Source organism: Mustela erminea, chromosome 9 (assembly GCF_009829155.1).
Source record: "Mustela erminea isolate mMusErm1 chromosome 9, mMusErm1.Pri, whole genome shotgun sequence".
NCBI classification, from domain to species: domain Eukaryota; kingdom Metazoa; phylum Chordata; class Mammalia; order Carnivora; family Mustelidae; genus Mustela; species Mustela erminea.
The window spans coordinates 32185165-32210277 of record NC_045622.1 but is presented as its reverse complement, the minus strand read 5'-3'; the positions used below and the strand labels follow the sequence as shown (position 1 = coordinate 32210277).

Genomic DNA, 25113 nt, shown 5'->3' with positions numbered 1-25113 from the left:
TTATTAGTTGATCAAAATTTAGAGAAGGAAGACAAGAAGAAGACATTGAATTTACACAAATAGATAAGGATGCCCTTGTCCCTCAGAAGAAAAGTTTGCTTTACCATGAAGTTTGAGAGGAGTGATTGCAGTATTTTGGGCAGACATATATCATAATCAGATTTCCGTGCTATAAATCCTACTTTCATGTAATTGTGGTTGATGGACTGGGAGGATCTGGAGAGAATTTAGAAGAGTTAACAAGGGCAGTGCTTCTGGGTATGAAGAAGGTAGAACTTGGAAAGCATGGGAGGCTGCAAATAACCTTTGGAACATCCAAGAGATGATTTCACCAGGCAATCAGACGGAAAGATCTGAAGGTGCTAGGAGAGAACCAAAAGCTGAAACAAACTATGACAAGTCTGTGAATCCCTTATTTGTACAGAGAAAAACAAATCAGAGCTATTGTTTGGCATCATGAAGACAAACTAACTTGCTAATTGAATGAATTTTCATTTTTCTGCTAGTTGTTTTGGCAGCTTGTAGACACAGCCTTACAATCACTGCTCATTAAGATATTGGAACCATAGTTCCCCACTCTCCAGGGAAGCAGTATGATTTTATAAACCATGGTAACTGAAGAATGAACAATTTCAATGTAATATAATTAAACATTATGGGAAGGAATGGATTAGGGTTCTTTGTGACATTTGGCTAAACATGCTAGATAGCAAAAATACACAAATGAAGGTCACATTTGCAATTATTATAAAAGTGTCTGCATTTTAATTAGATAGCTGATAAATGTCATTGAGCCTTAGACACTGACCAACTATCATTTTTAAAAAGAAGAAAAATGTCACCTAAAACATAAGGATTTTTTGCATTGTCATGAAATTAAAACTTGTAGCCACAATAAAGTGTGTTCAGCAAAAAGGTATTAAGTGGGCTTAGTGAAAATCTCAAATAAAATTTTAAAAAGAAATATTTGACAACATATGATGTCACTAACAATATAGATTTCCAAGAATTGTTTTATAAAGCAGATCTGTCTATACCATCCAATACATGAGCCCACACTAGTCTTAAAAGGCTCTTCTTAGCATAAGTTTAATAGCATTTTTTGGCCTGTGGGTTTGGCTTAAATGCATTTTTTATTAATTTGGATTAACTATTCACTGACTTTCTCCCTTCCATAGTTAATCATTCCTATTAACCTCAAGTAATTTTGTACCTTACATAGAATAAAAGATATCTGAATAAACTTTTAGATATTCTGAAAGTATTTTGAACTTTAAATAGTACTCAAAAATTATTGTTCCCTTCCCCTGAAAAAGATAATAAATAAAATTTGCATCAATAAGGCTAATTAATATGACTTTCTTTTTAAGTTGGCATTTGAAAATGGCACAGAGAAAAGATATGTATTGTTTTTAGGGTGAATCTGACTAATATTTATAAATCTAAAATCTTAAAGTAGTCATAAGTAAATTTAGAAAGAAATTCAAAAGTCAAAGTAAATAATAAGAAAGAAAATGATCATTATATTTACCTACATAATTTCTATAGTATACTATCATCAAATTAAAATTATCATTGCAGTAAATGGAATTACTAATGGTCATAGTATACAAAATGATTTTAAGAACCAAGTAAAAGAAATCACAATTGAATAGGGAAAAAAAGGAAAACAACTTTATATGCAATTCAATGAGGAAATATGTGTATAGAAAATGTATCTGACTAATAATTAAAATGCAAACCTAAGCAATGATGAAATAGGGTTTTTGTTATGATACTTTAAGGATAATTCACATTAGCAATCATCTATAAAATAGTATACAAGATATTATAATGAAATGTTAAAAAGTTATTACTGCCTCAGAATGTTAACAAGAACATAAGTCAAAACTCTTAGAAAAAAAAATTAAGAGCAATTTTCAGATTTAGAACTTCTACCACCATGATGTTCTTCTAAGGAAATTATTAGTTATACAGAGAGAAATTTATGTACAACGATACTCTTGCATCATTATTTATAAGAGAAAATTTAATTAGATCACAGGGACAGGATTAAATAAATTATAACAGAACACATCACTGGAATGTTATGCAACCCAATAAAATGCATTTGAAGACCATTTGGAACAGGATTGAATAATCACAATATGATATTAAATAAAAATTAGGAGACTGCATCTATAAACTGGTCCCAGTTTCCTTCAAACAAAACAAACAAAATCTGCCTATGTCTGTTGCTATATCTGTCTATACATGAAGTAGAAAACATCAGAGATTGTTTTGCAAAGGTATTGCCTCTGGATTTTAAGCTTAGAGATGATTTTGATTCTACAGTAAAGATATATTTATGTTATAATCAGAAGGTTTAAAATTAGAATTCATGGGAAACTTAAGGAATCACAATTCTTATTGAATCTGAACCCCATAATTTATTCCATAAGGGAAAAGATTAAGAGAAGGACCCCTTTGACTCTGAAGCAAGTAACAAAATGAATAAAAGGCATTCGAGCTAAAACACTCCCACAAACTTAGCAAAGTATCAGATGTATTTCCTTGAAACTTAATTCATGTAAGTCTTTGAGTTGGAAAGTAGAGTTTGTGATCTGTAAGTACCTGAGAAATAATAGTATCACAGTTAGGAGTTGCTTTCTGGAAATTGGGTTTGTTAGATATTGAGTTAAGTGCCACAGATGAGGCAGATGTGGAGGCACTGACAGTGAGAGTGGCATTCTAAATCAGGATGCAACATTTTAGCCTGCTTGATATCTTTATCTTTATTTAACTAATCTACTGGGCCAAATGAGCTGTCAGTTTACGCTAGGATACCACAATCAGAGCAGATGAGTAAATTTAAATGATTTGCAGGTATTTCTTCTGTTAAATGAGAATTCACTTAACTTTGCTAAGATTTCATTTGAAAAAATATTTTGATACCTTTTTTAAAGAAATTGCTGTTAGTTGCATAGTTTCAGGTTTATTCCCATATTGCCTCGCTAGCATGTAGTTACTAGGGTCAAATTTGTAGGACTGCCTTTGAAGAAAAATTGCCTTAAAATGAGGCCAATTGGGGAACTTCAATAGCTAACACCCCTTGAAAGAATCCTTAAGCAACTTTTTCATGTGCTAAAGTAGCAAAATAAAAATCATAAACACACTTTTAAATGTTTATTTTTCATTTCTGAAATATGAAAAAGCTTAAGTCAAGTTCTATGTCCAGTGTCACGTCCTATTTGGTTGGTATCAATTGCTTCTTCCTAGATTTTCCCCAGCAAGTTGGAATGCACAATAATCCTATCATGCTCCTATTTCACCGCCACTTTTAATAGGGTGGTTTGTGGCCTGGTCATCCCGATGAGACCGTGATTACTGGAACAACCAACAGCTGAAGAAAATGAGCCCTGAGATATCTTTAATGCTAAATATATGGAAATTGATTTGCTCAGAGCAGCTGCACAAGGCAGGAGTCAATACACTCACCTAAGTCAGAAGGCGCAGCTTGCTTGGAACTTTCCTCCTTCCTTACAGAGACATACTTCGGCCTAAGATTGTGCCCATGTGGAATGAGGATTCCACCAGGCAGAGAAACATTTATTTTCTTAATAGGGTGGCATCGTACTGCTATATGTCTTCTAACCTATGCAAGTGTAAAAATAACTTCCCACACATCCCCTATTTGTAAAGAACTAAACCCAGTGAAGACCATTTCTCTAAAATAGGCACTATATTTTTACCTGAGAGACTATCAGCATCAGACTAAGGTTTGTTAAAATTATATGATTATAAAGTGGTTTCACTGAAGTTTACATTATTCTTCTCTTAGTTTCTAAGAACTTTTTAAAGGCAAATATTTTCTATTTTATTGCTTTTTGTATTTCCATGATCACCTTTCCATTTGGGGTACATAACTGAACATTTTCGGTGTACTGAATGAATGCTATATCCTGTATTGCATTAAGTATGTCTATGTAGCCCACACATATCAAGATAATTCTTAGCTATCTAAAATTCCATTAATGTAATTGACCATCTTGAATTCCATTTATAAATCCAAAATGGAGTGAGTACATCCACATTCTATAGACTTACAGGTTGTAACATAGCTACTACACCATTGGAAGCACTGGATATAATGAAACACACCTGCTTATTTTTTATATCTGCATAAAAAGCAAGTGTAACGTTCTAAAAGAATATTTCCTAAAATTGGGGGCAAGGGGAATGCATTTTGTTTAATTATTTTTTAATCACAGCATTTATTGCTAAATAATGTCAGCTTTATCTGATTTATTATCAAATACTATCTAATCTATCTTAAACACACAGAGACTAAGAAGATAAAAGCTAATATAATCATTGCAGACTTAAAACTTCACTGAAAGCTTTAATTATCCAAAACAAGAGGGAATTCTTTAATCACTAAATTAATTTGGTTATACTTCACAACTAGCTCCTGCCCTTACTAATTTCCTCAGTGATTAGAAAACAACAGGCATATTATGGAGGAAATATCAATTAATGCAGTCACATTTAGGCTTTTGATAGTTTAAAGAGGTATTATCTAAATACTATATATTTTTTTAAACTTATAATAATAGTGGAAAAATATCCAAATCAGAATAGATTTGAGATCTATCTCTCTCCATCTCTCGTTTAATAAAAGATACATAATATACAGATTAAGGTGTAGAAACTTTCATGATCTGTGCATACAACTAAACATTTACTAGTGAAAAAAGATAAAGTTTCCAAATCTTAAATCATTATGACTTCAAATGTAAATAGCGTATCTGAATAGAAGTGGTAGAAATAATTTAGAGCTGTTTCTTTTTACTCTATTTTTCAATCTTATGCAAAGAACACTAGAAATGTGATGCTGTTAATTTTTTATATATATACGTCTTTGTAGTACTAAGTTTAGATGTCTGACTTTGGTGCTTTAAAAAAGATGAACCATGAGAGGCTATGGACCCTGGAAAACAATCTGAGAGTTTTGAAGGTGTGGTGGGTGAGAAGTTGGGCTAGCCTCATGGTAGATATTGTGGAGGACACATATTGCATGAAGCACTGGGTGTGGTGCATAAACAATGAATTCTAGTACACTGAAAATTGCATGAAGCACTGGGTGTGGTGCATAAACAATGAATTCTAGTACACTGAAAAGTAATTTTAAAAAATTAAAAAAAAATTAAAAATGATGAATTTAATCTTCTGCATATCTTTTCTTACTTCTCCAAATAAAACACTATAAAGTTTACACATAAAACAGTTCTTGAAGAAAGTGCTGATCTGAGACATAGAGGAAATTTGACTCAGGCTATTTCAAACTCTCCTCTGCCATAGATGCACACTACCAAATTGAAATGATCTACATTATTTATAAATTATTAACCATTTTTAAATATGCTTCACATGACTGGCTTCGCTGAGGTGTTACATCCATCCTTGCAAGCTTCATAAGACAGTAGCAGGCTAAAGTTGCACAGTTAACATTAATTCTCATCCAAGAGAGGACAGCCTTAACAATTATCCTGAAAAAGGTCAGATATCAAATTTCTTTAAGCTAGCTTTGATGCCAAATTGAGTCACACTGTAGGCTTGGATATTGTATGACTTCTGCTTTTTCTGTACACTGTGTCATCAATATATGGTGTCACTATTTGCCCTACTGATTTATGAATCCATGATTAAGCATTAATATTCTCCAGAGCATCACATATCATTTGATTCTATAGTTTACTTATATTTATTATATGAACTTAAATAAATACATAAAACTAGAATTGAATTTATACAAAAACTTGTCACTTCATGAATTTTGGGGGTTGCTTAGGCTTATTTGGCTGTAAAAATTAATATCATTGTGTGGGGGAAATGACAAAAAAGGATTTAAGTACAGAATACATTGGTGATATTCTAGTTTTATCATCAATACTTTAAGTGCTTTAAAGTTCATTGTAAACATGTTTTTCACACTTAGGGACAGAGATGCAATTCTTAAATTTACTTGGCATCAGAAAATTCAGGAAATTTTAAATATGGTAAGGAATTATATATTTTAAAATGTATCCTTTATCATATTGGCATTTTTATCCTATTTATTTATAAATGTTGCCATAAAAATTCTAGTTCTACTAATTCTAATCCATTATCTCATGAATATTATTTACATTAATTGCAATGATATCTATAAAGTGACCTTTTAGGTAAGGAAAGGTAATGCTATTAGTTCTAAGACTGCAAGTGGTGGCAATGTCATTCTGACTTAATAGACTACAATTTTATTAAATAATATAGGTTCAGTGGTCCCAGGGTCATTTGATTAGGAAATACTTAATGAAGGCATTAATATTTACTCCTACCCAACTTCCAGCTGGAATTTCATGGTGTGAGAGCACCAGGTTAATTGAGTTTTATCACCAAATCTCTAGACCACTTTAGAAATAACTGTAATGCACATTCCCTAAGGTCTGATCTATGAGCAGTGAGAAAATAGAAGAAAAAATGATTAACGTATAACTAGATTTTGCTGACATCTTCAGCATAGATATTCATTAAAAGTTTGAGCAACTAGTGAAGATTTCTCTAACAAAGAATTCTGAGTCACTTTTCCTTCCAAACCCTGGACAGGAAGATGGAGAAAGGATGAGTAGGTCTTGCTTTAGCCAATAGAAACACAACAATATATAGGCACGAGTTTTCATTCATAATTTCCATCAGTGGCTAAAATTTTTTCTTAACAATTTACTCATGAGAATATACCTGTCAGGAAAATTAAATTGTAACTTCCCCCTTCCACTTGTCAATCATTCAATTCCTCAAGGTAAAATGAGAATTAAAATTTGGTATTTATATTTTCATTTTGTAACCTGATCAAATCTGGAAGGCATAAGCCTGATGTTCAGTTATGTCCACCAGAGGTAGTAAATATATGCAGGTAATAACAAAAAATAATATGGTAATCATTTATCGAGTTCTTACTATGAACCAGGCAAATTTCTAGGTGTATTGTTTATTTGATATCTACAATAACCTACAAAGGAAAAGCTATTGTTATCTCCATCCTAAAGGCAAGGAAACTGAGACCTAGAGCTATTCGTATTTTTTCCAAAGCCACAGATCTGCTATGAGGTAGAGTACATATTTAAGTCCAAACAATCTAACTTTGAAGCCTATTTTGCAAACAGGTTTACTGACAAAGCTGCTCTCATCCAAAATTTTCAGTCAATAAAATGAGTGGCCAAGATGTAGGAGGATGTAGACACCAGAGCCAAGAAAAAGTTTTCATTGCCAGGAACTGAGTCATGATGGCAACAAAGTAAAAAAAGTTGGATATTGGCAAGTATCCTTTCAAGGCACTCTGGTTTTTTTCCTTTTCTTTTTCTTTTTTTCCTTTTTCTTCACTATATGTATCATAGTTATTTTTATATAGTTTTAGAATAATTTTATTTAATGTTTCTCTGCTAACATTTTGCCAGTTTATAGTCCTCTACCAATGCTCATATTTACTCACAACTGTATCCTCACACAGGATATGTTATGTTCCTAAAACATAGTAGAATTTAAGTGAAGAGTTGCTGAAAAAAAAAAAAAAAAGATGAATGCTGAGTGGAAAAGGAGCAAATTAGGGAGAAAATGATGCTTAAGTTTGCTGAAAGAAATCAAGGGCTTATGTGTAATAAGAAACCAGTCCAGAGCCTGACAGAATGTCACTTAGCAGTTATATTTCATTGAGTCTCTTTGAAATCTATTATTATATGCTATTATTTCTTTCTTTTCTTTTTTCTTTTCCTTCCCCTTCCTTCCTTCCCTTTCTTTTTTTTTTTTGTTTGTTTGTTTATGCCCCTATTTCTTAAATTACAGTTCTTAAAGTGATGACCAAAAACAAGTTCTGAATCCTGAATAAAATGTACAAAATTATTTATCTCAGAAGATGCCTTTCACTGACAGAGGTTAAGAAATGTTTAGGAACTGAGACAGAAGCACAAAAGAGAGAGTAAAGAACTATTGACTACAAGGTAGAAGCTAGAAGGAAGATTGAAAAGCATTGGTGCCTTAATGGAATTTACAGTTTGGGAGTACTGATAAAGGATTACAAACTGGTATAATATTAGCAGAAGAACATTAAATAAACAAAATTAATCTAAAAATGTAAAACTAAGAACTATGATGCATTTAATTAACAAAAAGGAGAAAAAATTAAAAACCTAGAGTGTCTTGAAAAGAAGCTTGAGAAGAAAGGGAAAAAAAATTTTTTTAAACTTTCTTCCTCTTATGATTCTGTTTAAATGGAGAAGATATCTTTTTTCCTCCAATACCAGCATTTAGAAGCTGAGATGACAAAGAAGACATAAGGAGTAGATAGTGAAATAGGAATAAAAACATGACATGATAGTGTACTGGAATCACATAGGGAAAAGATTTAAAGGGAAAAAAAAAAAAAAAGAATGGTTAACCATGTTGAAAACTGCTCATAGGTGAAAACTGATCTTTAGATTTAGCAATGACCTAGTCATTGTTCACCTGAAAGTGTCATTATTGTGGAATATTAAAAGCAAGACTGCTTGCAGTAAAGCTCAAGAGAGAATGGCAGGAGAAGAATTGAACACAGTGACCACTGACAGCTCTTTTCAAGAAGTCTTGCTATAAAAGAAAATCAGTGGGAGGGATGGTAAGTTTAGATAGCTTTTTTAAAAGGTTATATCACTTCTTGTATGGTTATGGGAATAATTTAATAAGGGGACAAAAATTGTTTCTGAAGGAGAAATAGAGGGAGTTTTCTAGAAAGAGGTCCTCGAGCGGTCAAGATGGGATGGAATGAAATTCAATGCACACATGTGGAGGATTTCATTTTTAATAGAGACATAAACAATTCATTCACAGCAACGCAGTGAAAGCAAGGTAGAACATGTGAATGTACATACAGGTGGGAATGCATGTGAGAGATCTACTCATGATTATGTCTGTTTTCTCATTTATTTGTTTATTTATTTACTATGTTCAGTTAGCCACTGTATAGTACATTAGTTTTTTGATGTAGTGTTCAATGATTCATTAGTTATATATAACACCCAGTGCTCATCATAGCACATGCACTCCTTAATACCCATCACCCTGTTAAGCTCTCCCTCCACCCTCTCCTCTCTGAAACCCTCAGTTTGTTTCCCAGGGTCCATAGTCTCTCATGGTTCATCTTTCTCTCTGATTTCTCCCCCTTCAGATTTCCCTCCCTACCTCTATGGTCCTCTGTGCTATTGCTTATGTTCCACATATGAATGAAACCATATGATAATTGTCTTTCTCTGTTTAACTTACTTCACTTAACCTAATCCCCTCCAGCTCCATCCATGTCGACGCAAAAGGTGGGTATTCATCATTTCTGGTGAATGAATAATATTCCATTGTATATATGAACATCTTCTTTATCCATTCATCTGTTGAAGGGCTCCTTGGCTTCTTCCACAATTTGGCTATTGTGGAAATTGCTGCTATGAACATCGGGGTGCATGTGCACCTTTTTTTCACTAAATCTGTATCTTTGGGATAAATACCTTGTAGTGCAATTGCTGGGTCATAGGGTGACTCTATTCTTAACATCTTGAGGAAGTTCCATACTGTTTTTGAGTAGCTGTACCAGCATGCTTTCAACCAACAATGTAAAAAGAGGATTCCCCTTTCTCCACATCCTCACCAATATTTGTTGCTTCCTATTTTGTTAACTTTTGCCATTCTAACTAGTATAAAATGGTATCTCATTGTGGTTTTGATTTGTATTTCCCTGATGGATAATGATGTTGAGCAGTTTTGCATGTGTCTGTTAGCCATTTGTATGTCTTCTTTGGAGAAGTGTATTTTCACATCTTCTGCCCATTTTTGACTGGGTTATTTGTTTATTAAATGTTGGGTTTGAGACGTTCTTTATAGATCTTCGATATCAGCCCTTTTTCTGATATGTCATTTGCAAATATCTTCTCTCATTCAGTGAGCTGCCTCTTAATTTTGTTGATGGTTTCCTTTGCTGTGAAGCTTTTTATCTTGACGAAGTCCCAAAAGTTCATTTTTGCCTTTGTTTCACTTGCTTCTGGAGATGTGTTTTGAAAGAAGTTACTGTGGCTGATGTCAAAAATGATGCCTGATGTCAAAGATGATGACTATGTTCTCCTCCAGGGTTTTGATGGATTCCTATGGCATATTCAGGTCTTTCATCTATTTTGAATTTATCTTTGTGTAGGATATAAGGGAATCATCCAGTTTCATTCTTCTATATGTAGCTGTCCAATCTTCCTAGCACCATTTATTGAAAAAAACTGTCTTTTTATCCATTGGATAATTTTTCCTGATTTGTCAAAGATTAGTTGGTCATAGAGTTGAAGGTTCATTTCTGGAGTCTGTATTCTGTTCCATTGATCTATGTGTCTGCTTTTGTGCCAATATCATGCTGTCTTGGTGATCACTGCTTTGTAATATAGCTTGAGGCAACATAACGACCCCAGCTCTGTTTTCCTTTTTCATCATTCCCTTGGCAATTTGGGGACTTTTCTGTTTCTATACAAATTCTTAGGATTATTTGTTCTAGCTCTTTGAAAAATGCCAATGGTATTTTAATAAGGGTAGCATTGAAAGCGTAGACTGTTCTGGGCCAGATAGACACTTTAACAATATTTATTCTTCTAATCCATAAATGGAATGCTTTCTGTTCCATGTATGGAATGTTTTTCCTCTCTTTGTGTCTTTTCTTAAGTGTTTTCTCAAGCCTAGCTATTTTCTCCATAATTGCTAGCCTGAAGTCTATTTCTGACATCTTGCTTATATCCATATATCCATTAGGTCTACAGGAGAGGTCACTGTCTCTGGTTCTCTTGTTTGTTAGGAGTTCTTCCTCCTAGACATTCTGTTGAGGGGTGGTTGAGGGGATGTACAGAATGGAAGATATCAACTACAATCCAGGCAAGATGCACCTGCAGGACTGCAAGTCCTTTGCCCCTGTACGGAGCCAGACATATATTCTTACATCTCAGGCTGATTTCATGGGTGTTCAGAATGGCTTGGTAGATTTCCATCTAAATTCAAGGGGCCAGTTGAAATGGAGTCCCCCACTCCTCTGCAATTTTCTATTTTCTCAATTAAATAGGAACACTATAATCAGGAAACCCAGGAAGTGTGGAGGACAAAAGATAAGATGGAAATTATTCCATTCAGGGATATTAAATGGATTAGGGAAATGTAGTAACATTGCTTGGAAACTTGAAAATCTCACTCATAGTTACTATGATGAAATGTAACCTTAGGCATGATTTTCTGTTCTTTCAGATGCACTTGGGAGAACAGCATGTAGATGGTTAGATTTAGAGTAGACAGGGAGTTTAGTCTGCGAAAACAAGAGAAGATAAAGGTCAGTGTGAGTGAAGGTACATTGAAGGAAGTAACTAAAGTAATGAACCACAAACTTTAAACTGGACTGGGAGGTGACTGAGGAAATGAGATGACTGCAGGACAGTGAAAGGGTATTAAGATCAGTAGCTTATAAATCTTGAAGAGGTTGGGTTCCTAGAATGAAGTGAACAATAAGTTGAGAGGGACAGAAATGCGAATATCTGAATTTAAACTTAAGGTGATGTCGTAATTTTTACCTTTAACTGACCTATGTGTTAAATCAATTCAGTATCCCCAAATTGGGAGTTAAACAAACTCTTAGGATGGAAAACTCACTTTCCCATTTACTTAAATTAATGTATCTATTTTCCAGAGCTGAGGGTCCCCAGAACTTGGTGTAAAGAGTGAAGAAATTAGAGATGTCAGAAAAGGAGCCTGGATAGCTGGGAGGGCCAGGTAGAAGAGTTGGAAATGCCCTCAAAAGAGGAAAACCTCACTGAATTGTTACTTACACTCAGACCAAGAGACCATTAGATGTCACAGGCTAAGGCCTGTGACATGTTTAATGCAATGGAATTGGTACTGTGGGTGTTCCAGACTCTCTTCCAGAGCTTGAGAAGTCCCCTTCACCTCCTTTCACTTTCACATTCACTGTGCATTTTATGTGGAGCAGTAAGGTAGCTTTGCTGCCGTGGGACACTCCTTCTCTTCAGGGCCAGACTTTTCATACAGGTCTTCAACACTGTCACCTGCTCTCTCATCGACATTGACTCTTCCACTCTTTTTAGTAACTTCACACGTTCGTGCTTTTCCTCTTTATAGGTTCCACTTCTTCTACTATTCTCTTATATACTATTCTCTTAAATGCTTCTACTATTTTCTTAAATCAGGGTTCCATTTCCAACATTCTATTCCTCATTTTATGTTTTTTTTTCCCCTTGGCAAGCTCATTTATCTCATAGTTTAATAACTATCTATTTGGTTATTATTTAATAATCTCTCATTAGCCTGTGACTCCCTTATGTTTACAAAATTTTCTAATCAAAATTAATGTCCTAGGAGTACTTCAAGCTCTCCACTTCCCCCAAACTGAATTCATGAGCTTTCACCTGAAGTACATGCCTTTTGGTTCACCTTTATCCATCTTATAGTAGCACAGAGTATTCCCAAATTCTTATTTTCCCTTCCTTGCCTCCAATTTAATCAATCAGTAATCTTTATTGTTTCATTCCCACCTATCTCTTCATTACTGACTAATCTTTGCCTTTATCACAGCTTTAGGCTCTTGATATGCCTTTTTTTTTCTTTTGTCTTGTTCCAAATGACACTGCAACCAGACAGATCTTTCTAAAATTTATGCTGCTTTCCTTTCAGAGTCCTACCATTTTAGAAGTCATAATAGGCAATTTCAACATTAGTCCCAGCTTACCTATCCAGTCTTACTTCTCTCACCTCTCTCCCTCACCCTCTGAGCTCCTGACTATATTATTCTACCAAGAACACCCTGCATCCTTTCCTTTCCAGGTATTCATATATTTTCTTCCCTTACTAGGCAATTTTCCCTACCCAGAACTTTGCTGAACTAATCACTAATGGTCTTTCAGGATTTAGATTAGATAGAACTCATCTGGAAAGCATTTTCTGATGGCCCTAGACTAGATGAGAAATTTTGCCACCCATCAGAGGGAGCCCATAACTCCTTGATTTTACTCTTTTTTTTTTTTTTTTTTTTTTGGTCACATTGGATTAAAGTTCTGTATAGTTGCCTTTGTCACTATATCACAAGCTCCCTCATGCCCGGAGCAATATCTTATTCACCTTTGTATCCCTAGCATTTAGTCCCTACTGAGTTCTCATGACATGTTTGCTGAATACATGAATGAATGAATAAATTGTCAGATTTCTAGTAACAACTTTGGATTCACTTTAATTGATGAAAAAGGAATCTCCACTGCAACAGATGCAACTGATTACATTACAAATGAAGCCCTGGTGTGGAGCACACAGCCAAGTCATCATTTGGCTCATGTCTATCTATACAGAGTGCTATAAGCCAATTACTGTAGCACATAGATAGTATCCATTTTGTTAATATATATTAGCGAATAGCATATATAATTATTTTATATACACATATGAGTCACAAACTCGATGATGGTACTGGCTTTTTTGAGCCTTATTATGCCCCTTCTTGTTTTCTACTGATTATCCTTCTCTAGCTTTAAAGACTAGACACATTCTCATACTCCATTTTAATATTTAACACTAGCATGGTATGGTCCTTTTTTTTTCCTTTTTTTCTTTCTCTTTTTATATATACACAGGGTATGCAGCTAAAACACGGAGAAACAGACTACACTAAGAAATGAATAATTTCAGAGACCACAACTACATACTATCTTGAAGGAAAACTCATTCTCTTTTCAATTCCTTATACCTCTAGGTGCCAAAACTTGCATTTAATTCCAGGTTTTAAGGGAGATTTAATGTCTATCCATCATCTATTCTTATATAGTTTGGCCAGGAGAGGTTAGCTATTTTCATTTAAAATTGAACCACCTTCACCATGCTTGTAGTTGAACACAAGGACTAAAGGACATGAATCTCTTAACAGTTCCTGATAGGGTTGGATTACACATATCTTACTCAATTTAAATGCACAAAACATCTAAAATGAACATCTAAAAACCTACTTTTTCAAGTTTCAGAGAAATCATATTTATAGTTTCACAGAACAGAAGATTTTATATTTAATTCAATGTTTAACACCTACGAAAGTGTTATTTTCAAATCACAGAAATGCTTCTTGCATTCAAAAATAACTCTGAGACAAAACAAAGATTCTAAATAATTTTCATTATGAGAAAGTTTACTCGCAAAGGTAAATTATTTTGTGTCAAATTAATTTAACATCCATTAAATTCAAATGTCAGATACTCTCAACAAAAATTCTTTTAATATTTCCAACGTTAAGAAATTGTAAAATTCAATTGAGAGTTAACATTGAGGGCACCTGGATGGCTTAGTGGGTTAAAGCCTCTGCCTTCAGCTCAGGTCATGATCCTAGGGCCCTGGGATCGAGCTCAGCAGGGAGCCTGTTTCCCCTTCTCTCTCTCTGCCTGCCTGCCTACTTGTGATCTCTGTCAAATAAATAAAGAGTAATTTAAAAATTGAAAAAAATTTCAATTCCTAATTGTTCTTTAGATTTCATAATAGTTAGTTTGCATTTTTTTAATTAAATTTAATTTAATTAAATAAATAAATTAAATTTAAATTAAATTCATTGTTTTCCATTTCTAAACATTTGCTCTACACACTAACCTGACTATCTCCTGGGGACATAAAAGAGTTAATATATTATCCTTCAGGTACTATATATATATATATATATATATATATATATATATATCTTTTTTAATGAAAAACCTTGGGAATTAAAACAAATTATGGTCAAGACATTTCTCAATAATCAACTAATATAGGAATTTCATAACAGTGTCCCCACTTAAGAATTAATATTGTTATATAAATTATATAACAAAATCTACAAAACAACTTTTGTTCAAAATTTTTTATTTTCCACTGTTAATTTAACTGTTTTTCAAGAACATGGGGAATAACTTACAGTCAAAATTACAGTCAAAATACATTCTGCGTTAGATGCATTTTCTACTCATGAAGATTCAATCTATATTTAAAGGATGTAACTGAGAATATGGGTATTTATTTTCCTTTTTCCCATTTTTTAATAATAAATAAGGAACTGATCAAATTTATGTGAATGGATATTTTAATAAGAAGGCAAACAAAAAGAGTTAATTCCCAAATATTCCTGTCAAAGAAAATAAAAACTTGAATTTTTGGATGACTTTCTTACTTTTTCCCCTTATTCCCTTCTTCCTTCCTCCTTTCTGTTTCTTTCCTTTCTTTTTCTTCTCTTTCTTCTTTCATGATTATTTACTTTCTTTCTCTCTTGCAGACCCAACATTGAGACTAACAGAATTTCCAAAAAAAAAATTTTTAAATCATATAAGTAATATTTTATATTATTTTGCCACTATCTCTGTAGTTTGCATTTGGTTGCAGTTCCAAGGGAAGTTGTTAACAATATCTTAAGAAAAAATAATTTTCACAGGAAAAAAAATACTCATCAGAATTCATTTTTCATTATTGTTTTTTATTTTTTTAACAGAATATTCTGGAGCTCTTCCTAATTTCCCTACTTCATATGCTGCTTTGTTAAGAATTAAAAAGAGTTCATCTTTATCCCTCTTTGGTTCAAAGACCAGACTGCGAAACAGTAATCCTTTATTAGGAACACTGAGTGTTTCTTCACCAAGTTGGCGAGGAACAGCTCAACATTATTATTCCCCCATCAATCTTTATCATCCCTCAGATGCCTTCAAACAAGATGGTAAGTGTTAAAGGAAAACTGTATCTGTTGAAGTTAAACATGCAATGAACATTTTTTTTTTCAGGACTATTGTAATTGGGGTCAAGGCTATTGCAACTGGGGTGAGAGTTTAAAACAATTCTCTCAAAACAGAAAGTGGCAGAGTTTTTAAGATCTGGAAAAGTGGAGGACATGGAGGAACAGGTTGGTCAATGTGATTAGGGTACGTAACAGTGGAAAAACTTTCCCTTTCTTTGCTTCTAAATTTTTTGTCTGGTCTAATAATTAAATTGGCATAATACAGATTAACACAAGAAAATAAATTTAATATCATACATATAGGAACTGGTCAAAGCAAGCAGCTTTTATACCTTTTAGACAAAGAAGCAATGCATTTGTGAAGAATTAGCAAGATAAATGAGTTTGGGCTTGAGGTAATCATTAGTGAAGAAGTAAAAAGGTTTGTTTAGTCAGTTTTCTTGGCCCTAAATTCCCTGTTTCTGGTGGTAAGGATGCCTTCTACTCTCCTGGTACAAAGACGGTGCTTTTTACAAGGAAGATTAGTTCCTGCCTTCGGTGGGGAAGAAGGAGAGTTGGAGTGCCCTTCTGGTATCAGCTGTTTCTTAAGTAACTTTATTTTAAAATCATCAGCATACCAGAGTGGTATAACTTTAGGTGGCATATTCTGCTCTCCTTTAGCCATGTGAGTTTATTAACTGCTGCTTATTAAAGTCAGTCTCTTATCCTCCTTATAGAGACTGGGAGGTAGTGAGCCTTTTTATCTCAATAATTGCATTTCAAAGGACTGGCTTGCTGGGTCCTTGAGAAAGTGTATATTTAACATTTATTCTGACAGGAAAATAAATAATGTAAATTTCCAAAACTAAGACAGTAATTATATTAAGGACTATTGAATAGCTATTAAAATTAAGGTTTGAATAACATTTTCTAGATGTTTTCCTAACTGTCATTTTGAGTACATTAACAAAATAATATAAGCTTAGTTAATAGTCAGAGAAAAACACTAACAAATGATTATTACTAGGGGCTGATAGCTTATCTAAATAATTCTCTCAACAAATATGTAAAGTGGATATTCTTACTGTCTTCTATGTAAATGGAAACTCAGAAGTAGATAAGCATCTTTTTAAAAAGTTCACACTGTTAATAAGCAGGTAATTTTTATTCCTATATCTACTGATTTTAAGTCCAATACACTGGGCTATATTTCAGTTATGATTGATGAAGGACTAAGCATCCAAAGAAACATTTTGCAAGAATTAAACTATTTGAAAATGTCCTTGAAGTGTAATAGTAGATTGCTGTGCAAAACACAACAAACTCATGTCTCATGATTATGTCAGTTTTTGCCACATGAACATCATCTTATAGAGTTGGCATGTAAATTTTATTTAAGCATAATATTAGCTCCTTAAAGATCTTTTATTTTTGAAGTAGTATAATTTTAAAATTTCCATAATGTGTTCTGTGAAAGACAATATCAAGAGAATTAGAGGACAAGCCACAGACTGGGAGAAAATATTTGCAAAAGATACATCTGATAAAGGACTATTATCCAAAATCTATAAAGAACTCTTAAAATCCAACATAAGACAACAAAGAAATTTTTAAAATAAACCAAAGACCTTAAGATACCAAAGAAGATACACAGATGTTAAATAATCATATAAAAAGATGGACTGCATCATTTGTCATCAGGAAATGAAAATTAAAATGAGACACCAGTACATACCTATTAGAACAGCCAAAATCCAGAACACTGAAAATACCAAATGCTGGGGAACACTTATTGATTTCTGGTAGGAATACAAAATTTTACAACCACTTTGAAAGACAGTTTGATGGTTTCTTACAATACTAAACATACTCTTACCAATATGATCCAACAATTGCACTTCTTGGTATTTATCTAAAATATTTGAAAATTTATGTGTATATAAAAACCTGCACATGGATGTTTATAACAGCATTATTCATAATTGCCAAATTTGGACATAATCAAGATGTCCTTCAGGAGGTGAATGGATAAATAAACTGTGATACATCAAGAAAGTGGGATACTATGCAGCACTACAAAGAAATACATGATTAAGCTCTGAAAAGATGTGGAGAAACGTTAAATGTATATTAGCAACTGAAAGAAGTCAATATAAAAAGACACATATTGTATGATTCCAACTATTTAACATGCTGGGAAAAAAAATGATGGAGACAGTAAAAAAATTAGTACCAATTATGGGGGTTGAGGAAGAGATGAATAGGCAGAGCACAGAGGATTTTTAGGGCTATTAAAATACTTGGAGCAGTTCCTGCTTGGGTAGCAAACCCTCTGTAAGGCCTGGGTCAGAGAGTTTGGGTGGGTGAGCACACAGAGATTTGGGGAGACAAGAGCGCCTGGAGAGTCCAGGAAAGCACCGTGCCCTTTCACCACACCTGGTCCTCTGCGTCTGTCCCAGCAGGCTGTTCCTGAGTGACTTCCTTTCATGATATGCCAGAGATCTACTAATTTTCCTGGGGTTGTTGCCACCCTTTTAGCATTTTGCTTGCTCCTTCATATACTCTTATCTGGACAAAAGGACAAGGTGGGAAAATTCACCACAGAAAAAAGAACAAGAGGTAGTACCGAAGGCTAGGGAACTAATCAATACAGACATTGGTAATATGTCAGATCTAGAGTTCAGAATGATGATTCTCAAGGCTCTAGCCAGGCTTGAAAAAGGCATGGAAGATATTAGAGAAACCCTCTTGGGAGATATAAAGGCCCTTTCTGGAGAAATAAAAGAACTAAAATCTAACCAAGTTGAAATAAAAAAAGCTATTAATGAGGTGCAATAAAAAATGGAGGCTCTCACTGCTAGGATAAATGAGGCAGAAGAAAGAATTAGTGATAGAGAAGACCGAATGACAGAGAATAAAGAAGCTGAGCAAAAGAGGGGCAAACTACTGGACCACAAGGGGAGAATTGGAGAGATAAGTGACACCATAAGACAAAACAACATTAGAATAATTGGGATTCCAGAAGAAGAAGAAAGAGAGAGGGGAGCGGAAGGTATACTGGAGAGAATTATTGGAGACAATTTCCCCAATATGGCAAAGGGAACGAGCATCAAAATCCAGGAGGTACAGAGAAACCCCCTCAAAATCAATAAGAATAGGTCCACACCCCGTCACCTAATAGTAAAATTTAAAAGTCTTAGTGGCAAAGAGAAAATCCTGAAAGCAGCCTGGGAAAAGAAGTCTGAAACATACAATGGTAAAAATATTAGATTGGCAGCTGTCTTATCCACAGAGACCTGGCAGGCCAGAAAGAGCTGGCATGATATATTCAGAGCACTAAACGAGAAAAACATGCAGCCAAGAATACTATATCCAGCTAAGCTATCATTGAAAATAGAAGGAGAGATTAAAAGCTTCCAGGACAAACAAAAACTGAAAGAATTTGCAAACACCAAACCAGCTCTACAGGAAATATTGAAAGGAGTCCTCTAAGCAAAGAGAGAGCCTACAAGTGGTAGATCAAAAAGGAATGGAGACAATATACAGTAACAGTCAGCTTAAAGGCAATACAATGTCACTAAATTCATATCTCTCAATAGTTACCCTGAATGTTAAGGGGCTAAATGCCCCAATCAAAAGACACAGGGTATCATAGTGGATAAAAAAACAAAACCCATCTATATGTTGCCTACAAGAAACTCATTTCAGACCTGAAGAAACCTCCAGATTTAAAGCAAGGGTGTGGAAAACAATTTACCATGCTAATGGACATCAGAAGAAAGCAGGAGTGGCAATCCTTATATCAGATCAATTAGATTTTAAGCCAAAGACTATAATAAGAGATGAGGAAGGACACTATATCATACTCAAAGGATCTGTCCAACAAGAAGACGTAACAATTTTAAATATCTATGCCCCCACTGTGGGAGCAGCCAACTATATAAACCAATTAATAACAAAGTCAAAGAAACACATCAACAATAATACAATAATAGTAGGGAACTTTAACACTCTGCTCATTGAAATGGACAGAACATCTAAGCAAAAGATAAACAAGGAAATAAAGGCCTTAAATGACACACTGGACCAGATGGACATCACAGATATATTCAGAACATTCCATCCCAAAGCAACAGAATACACATTCTTCTGTAGTGCACATGGAACATTCTTCAGAATAGATCACATCCTCGGTCCTAACTCAGGTCTCAGCCAGTATCAAAAGATTGGGATCTTTCCCTGCATATTTTCAGACCACAATGCTCTGAAGCTGGAACTCAATCACAAGAGGAAATTTGGAAAGAACCCAAAGACATGGAGACTAAACAGCATCCTTCTAAAGAATGAATGGGTCAACCAGGAAATTAAAGAAGAATTGAAAAAATTCATGGAAACAAATGATAATGAAAATACAACGGTTCAAAATCTGTGGGACCCAACAAAGGCAGTCATGAGAGGTAAATATATAGCGGTACAAGCCTTTCTCAAGAAACAAGAAAGGTCTCAGGTACACAACCTAACCCTACACCTAAAGGAGCTGGAGAAAGAACAAGAAAGAAACCCTAAACCCAGCAGGAGAAGAGAAATCATAAAGATCAGAGGAGAAATCAATGAAATAGAAACCAAAAAAACCAATAGAACAAATCAACGAAACTAAGAGGTGGTTCTTTGAAAGAATTAATAAAATAGATAAACCCCTGGCCAGACTTATCAAAAAGTAAAGAGAAAGAACCCAAATAAATAAAATCATGAATGAAAGAGGAGAGATTACAACTAACACCAAAGAAATACAAACAATTATAAGAACATACTATGAGCAACTCTATGCCAACAAATTTGACAATCTGGAAGAAATGGATACATTCCTAGAGACATATAAACTACCACAACTGAACCAGCAAGAAATAGAAAACCTGAACAAACCCATAACCAGTAAGGAGATTGAAACAGTCATCAAAAATCCCCAAATAAGCAAAAGCCCAGGGCCAGATGGAATTCTCCTGGGAGAATTCTACCAAACATGTAAAGAAGAACTAATTCCTATTTTCCCGAAACTGTTCCAAAAAATAGAAATGGAAGGAAAACTTCCAAACTCATTTTATGAGGCCAGCAACACCTTGATCCCAAAACCAGACAAGGATCTCATCAAAAAAGAGAGCTATAGACCAATACCCTTGATGAACACAGATGCAAAATTTCTCACCAAAATACTAGCCAATAGGATTCAACAGTACATTAAAAGGAACATTCACCACGACCAAGTGGGATTTATTCCAAGGTTGCAAGGTTGGTTCAACATCTGCAAATCAATCAATGTGATACAACACATTAATAAAAGAAAGAACAAGAACCATATGATACTCTCCATAGATGCTGAAAAAGCATTTGACAAAGTACAGCATCCCTTCCTGATCAATACTCTTCAAAGTGTAGGGATAGAAGGCACATACCTCAATATCATCAAAGCCATCTATGAAAAACCCACCGCAAATATCATTCTCAATGGAGAAAAACTGAAAGCTTTTCCACTAAGGTCAGGAACACGGCAGGGATGACCATTATCATCACTGCTATTCAACATAGTGCTAGACGTCCTAGTCTCACCAATCAGACAACAAAAGGAAATTAAAGGCATACAAATCGGCAAAGAAGAAGTCAAACTATCACTCTTTGCAGATGATATGATACTATATGTGGAAAACCCAAAAGACTCCACTCCAAAACTGCTAGGACTTGTACAGGAATTCAGTAAAGTGTCAGGATATAAAATCAATGCACAGAAATCAGTTGCATATCTCTACACCAACAACAAGACAGAAGAAAGAGAAATTAAGGAGTCAATCCCATTTTCAATTTCACCCCAAACCATAAGATACCTAGGAATAAACCTAATCAAAGAGGCAAACAATCTATACTCAGGAAACTAAAAAGTACTCATGAAAGAAATTGAGGAAGACGCAAAGAAATGGAAAAATGTTCCATGCTCCTGGATTGGAAGAAAAAATATTGTGAAAATGTCTATGCTACCTAATGCAATCTACACATTTAATGCAATTCCTATCAAAGTACCATCCATCTTTTTCAAAGAAATGGAACAAATAATCCTAAAATTTATATGGAACCAGAAAAGACCTCGAATAGCCAAAGGAATATTGAAAAAGAAAGCCAAAGTTGGTGGCATCACTATTCTGGACTTCAAGCTCTATTACAAAGCTGTCATCATCAAGACAGCATGGTACTGGCACAAAAACAGACACATAGATCAATGGAACAGAATAGAGAGCCCAGAAATAGACCCTCAACTCTATGGTCAACTAATCTTCGACAAAGCAGGAAAGAATGTCCAATGGAAAAAAGACAGCCTCTTCAATAAATGGTGTTGGGAAAATTGGACAGCCACATGTAGAAAAATGAAATTGGACCATTTCCTTACACCAAACACTAAAATGGATTCAAAATGGATAAAGGACCTCAATGTGAGAAAGGAATCCATCAAAATCCTTGAGGAGAATACAGGCAGCAACCTCTTCGACCTCAGCCGCAGCAACATCTTCCTAGGAACATCACCAAAGGCGGGGGAAGCAAGGGCAAAAATGAACTATTGGGATTTTATCAAGATCAAAAGCTTTAGCAAAGCAAAAGCTTTAGCAAAGGAAACAGTTAACAAAACCAAAAGACAACTGACAGAATGGGAGAAGATATTTGCATACGACATATCACATAAAGGGCTAGTGTCCAAAATCTATAAAGAACTTAGCAAACTCAACACCCAAAGAACAAATAATCCAATCAAGAAATGGGCAGAAGACATGAACAGACATTTCTGCAAAGAAGACATCCACATGGCCAACAGACACATGAAAAAGTGCTCCACATCACTCGGCATCAGGGAAATACAAATCAAAAACACAATGAGATATCACCTCACACCAGTCAGAATGGCTAAAATTAACAAGTCAGGAAATGACAGATGCTGGCGAGGATGTGGAGAACGGGGAACCCTCCTACACTGTTGGTGGGAATGCAAGCTGGTGCAACCACTCTGGAAAACAGCATGGAGGTTCCTCAAAATGTTGAAAATAGAGCTACCCTATGACCCAGCAATAGCACTACTGGGTATTTACCCTAAAGATACAAACATAGTGATCTGAAGGGGCGTGTGCACCCGAATGTTTATAGCAGCAATGTCTACAATAGCCAAACTATGGAAAGAACCTAGATGTCCATCAACAGATGAATGGATAAAGAAGAAGTGGTATATATACACATTGGAATACTATGCAGCCATCAAAAGAAATGAAATCTTGCCATTTGCGACAACATGGATGGAACTAGAGTGTATCATGCTTAGTGAAATAAGTTAAGTGGAGAAAGAGAACTATCATATGATCCTCCTGATATGAGGAAGTGGAGATGCAACATGGGGGGTTATGGGGGTAGGAGAAGAATAAATGAAACACGATGGGATTGGGAGGGAGACAAACCATAAGTGACTCTTAATCTCACAAAACAAACTGAGGGTTGCTGGTGGGGGGGGTTGGGAGAAGGGAGATGTGGTTATGGACATTGAGGAGGTATGTGCTATGGTGAGTGTTGTGAAGTGTGTAAACCTGGCGATTCACAGACCTGTACCCCTGGGAATAAAAACATATTGTATATTTATTAAAAAAATGAAAAATTAAAAAAATAATAATAAAATAAAATAAAATACTTGGAGCATCACAATGATGGATATAAGTTATTAAACATTTGTTTACAACCACTAAATGTACAGCACCAAGATTGGAACCTAATGAAAGTGATGGACTTTGAGTGATCATAATGTGTCACATTATGTTTATCTTTAGTTAAAAAGAAAAAGTATCATTCTGGCAATTTATCTTGCTAATAGGAGAAGATATGTATGTGTGTGAATGAAGTGTTTATGAGAAATCTCTACTTTCCTCTAAGTTATGCTGTAGATCTAAAACTGCTCTTAAAAAAATAAAGCTTTGACATGCCTGGCTCAGTCAGAAGAGCATGTGACTCTTGATCTTGTGGTCTTGGGTTTGATCCCCACATTGGACATAGAGATCACTTAAAAAAGTAAATAAATAAGTAAGTAAGTAAGTAAGTAAATAAATAAATAAATAAATAAATAAAATCTTTTTAAAACTCTTATTATATTAACTTCAGTGTCAAAGTCATTAGGCAGAGATGTGTTGGGATTTGTGTTCTTTAGGAATAATTATTTTATGGGACTACAACAAAATAGAATGTATTGAGTGGTTAGAACTACAGGGTACTCTTGTTTTTGGTAAATTCAATAGACCAGGAGTAAGGACAGATAATCTGCATTTATAAAAACCTCCCAGGTTATGTTGATGCTCCTGGTTGTTGAACCATGCTTTGAGTAGCAAGTCTCCAGGCTGGGGACCGGTTCAATATAATTTAAGTCTTTCACTGCTCTAGTTTAATCCATATTTAGAGTATCAGGAAGAATGGGAGTTTTGAGTATTTCCAAAGTAATCCTCCATAGTTGTTATTTCCTCACCCTAGAATTTGATAGTTCTTGGCTAGATGTGACTTTGAGTTTGTTCTTTCAAGACCCTGACATATGGCTTTTTTCAGGTAATTCCCTTCTGCCTTAATAGAGAATAAAGTTAGGGTTGACATACTCTTGTGAAAAATGAGAAAACTAACAAAACCTGAATAGAAAGCCTTCCCATTCCTGCTCAGAGTTAAACCCGGAAGTACTCCAAGATAGAGTTAAGATTTTTCTGAAAATTGTAAAAATCTAATTTGCAGAGAAATTTGAGAAAGCAATTCTACTCTTGTATATAAAACCTGGAAAACAAAAAAATATAAAACCATGTTTATTGCATTATATGTTTAACAACAAAAAATTAGAGACAACTCAGATAGTTATCAGAAGGGAAATGGATACATAAATTATAATTTTTCATATTTTGAAATATTAAAATGATTAAAGTGAATAAACTATATATTTAAGAAACAAAATGAATATACCTCAAAAGTTAATTTTTAGTGAACAAGGAAAGTTAGACTACTACTTATAATATACCATATGTGTAAAAAGATTAAAAATCAAAATAATATATATTATTTATGCATATGGATATGTGGTACAATTTTTTAAAACATGAATGTGAGGTATCAAGTTGACTATAATGCTTATCTGTCAGGACAAAAGGAAAATTAGAGCAAAGAAATGGCACCAGGATAGGGAAGGTATATGACCTCAACTATGTGATATTTTAGTTATTAAAATAAAAAACCTGACGTTAATATAATGAAGCTTGTACTCAGTAAAATCTAAAGTGGTTCACAAT

The 25113-nt window shown here is 34.3% G+C and overlaps 1 protein-coding gene across 2 annotated transcripts in view; it reads left to right on the top strand.

Annotated features, from left to right (window-relative positions):
• Positions 1 to 25113, top strand: part of CNTN5 (contactin 5) — a 1363702-nt gene that overhangs the window by 810618 nt on the left and 527971 nt on the right. For both annotated transcript variants that reach the window (XM_032358816.1, XM_032358817.1), the window contains one exon: positions 15563 to 15784. In XM_032358816.1, coding sequence (XP_032214707.1) covers positions 15563 to 15784 — 222 coding nt within the window. The remainder of the gene's footprint in view (positions 1 to 15562; positions 15785 to 25113) is intronic.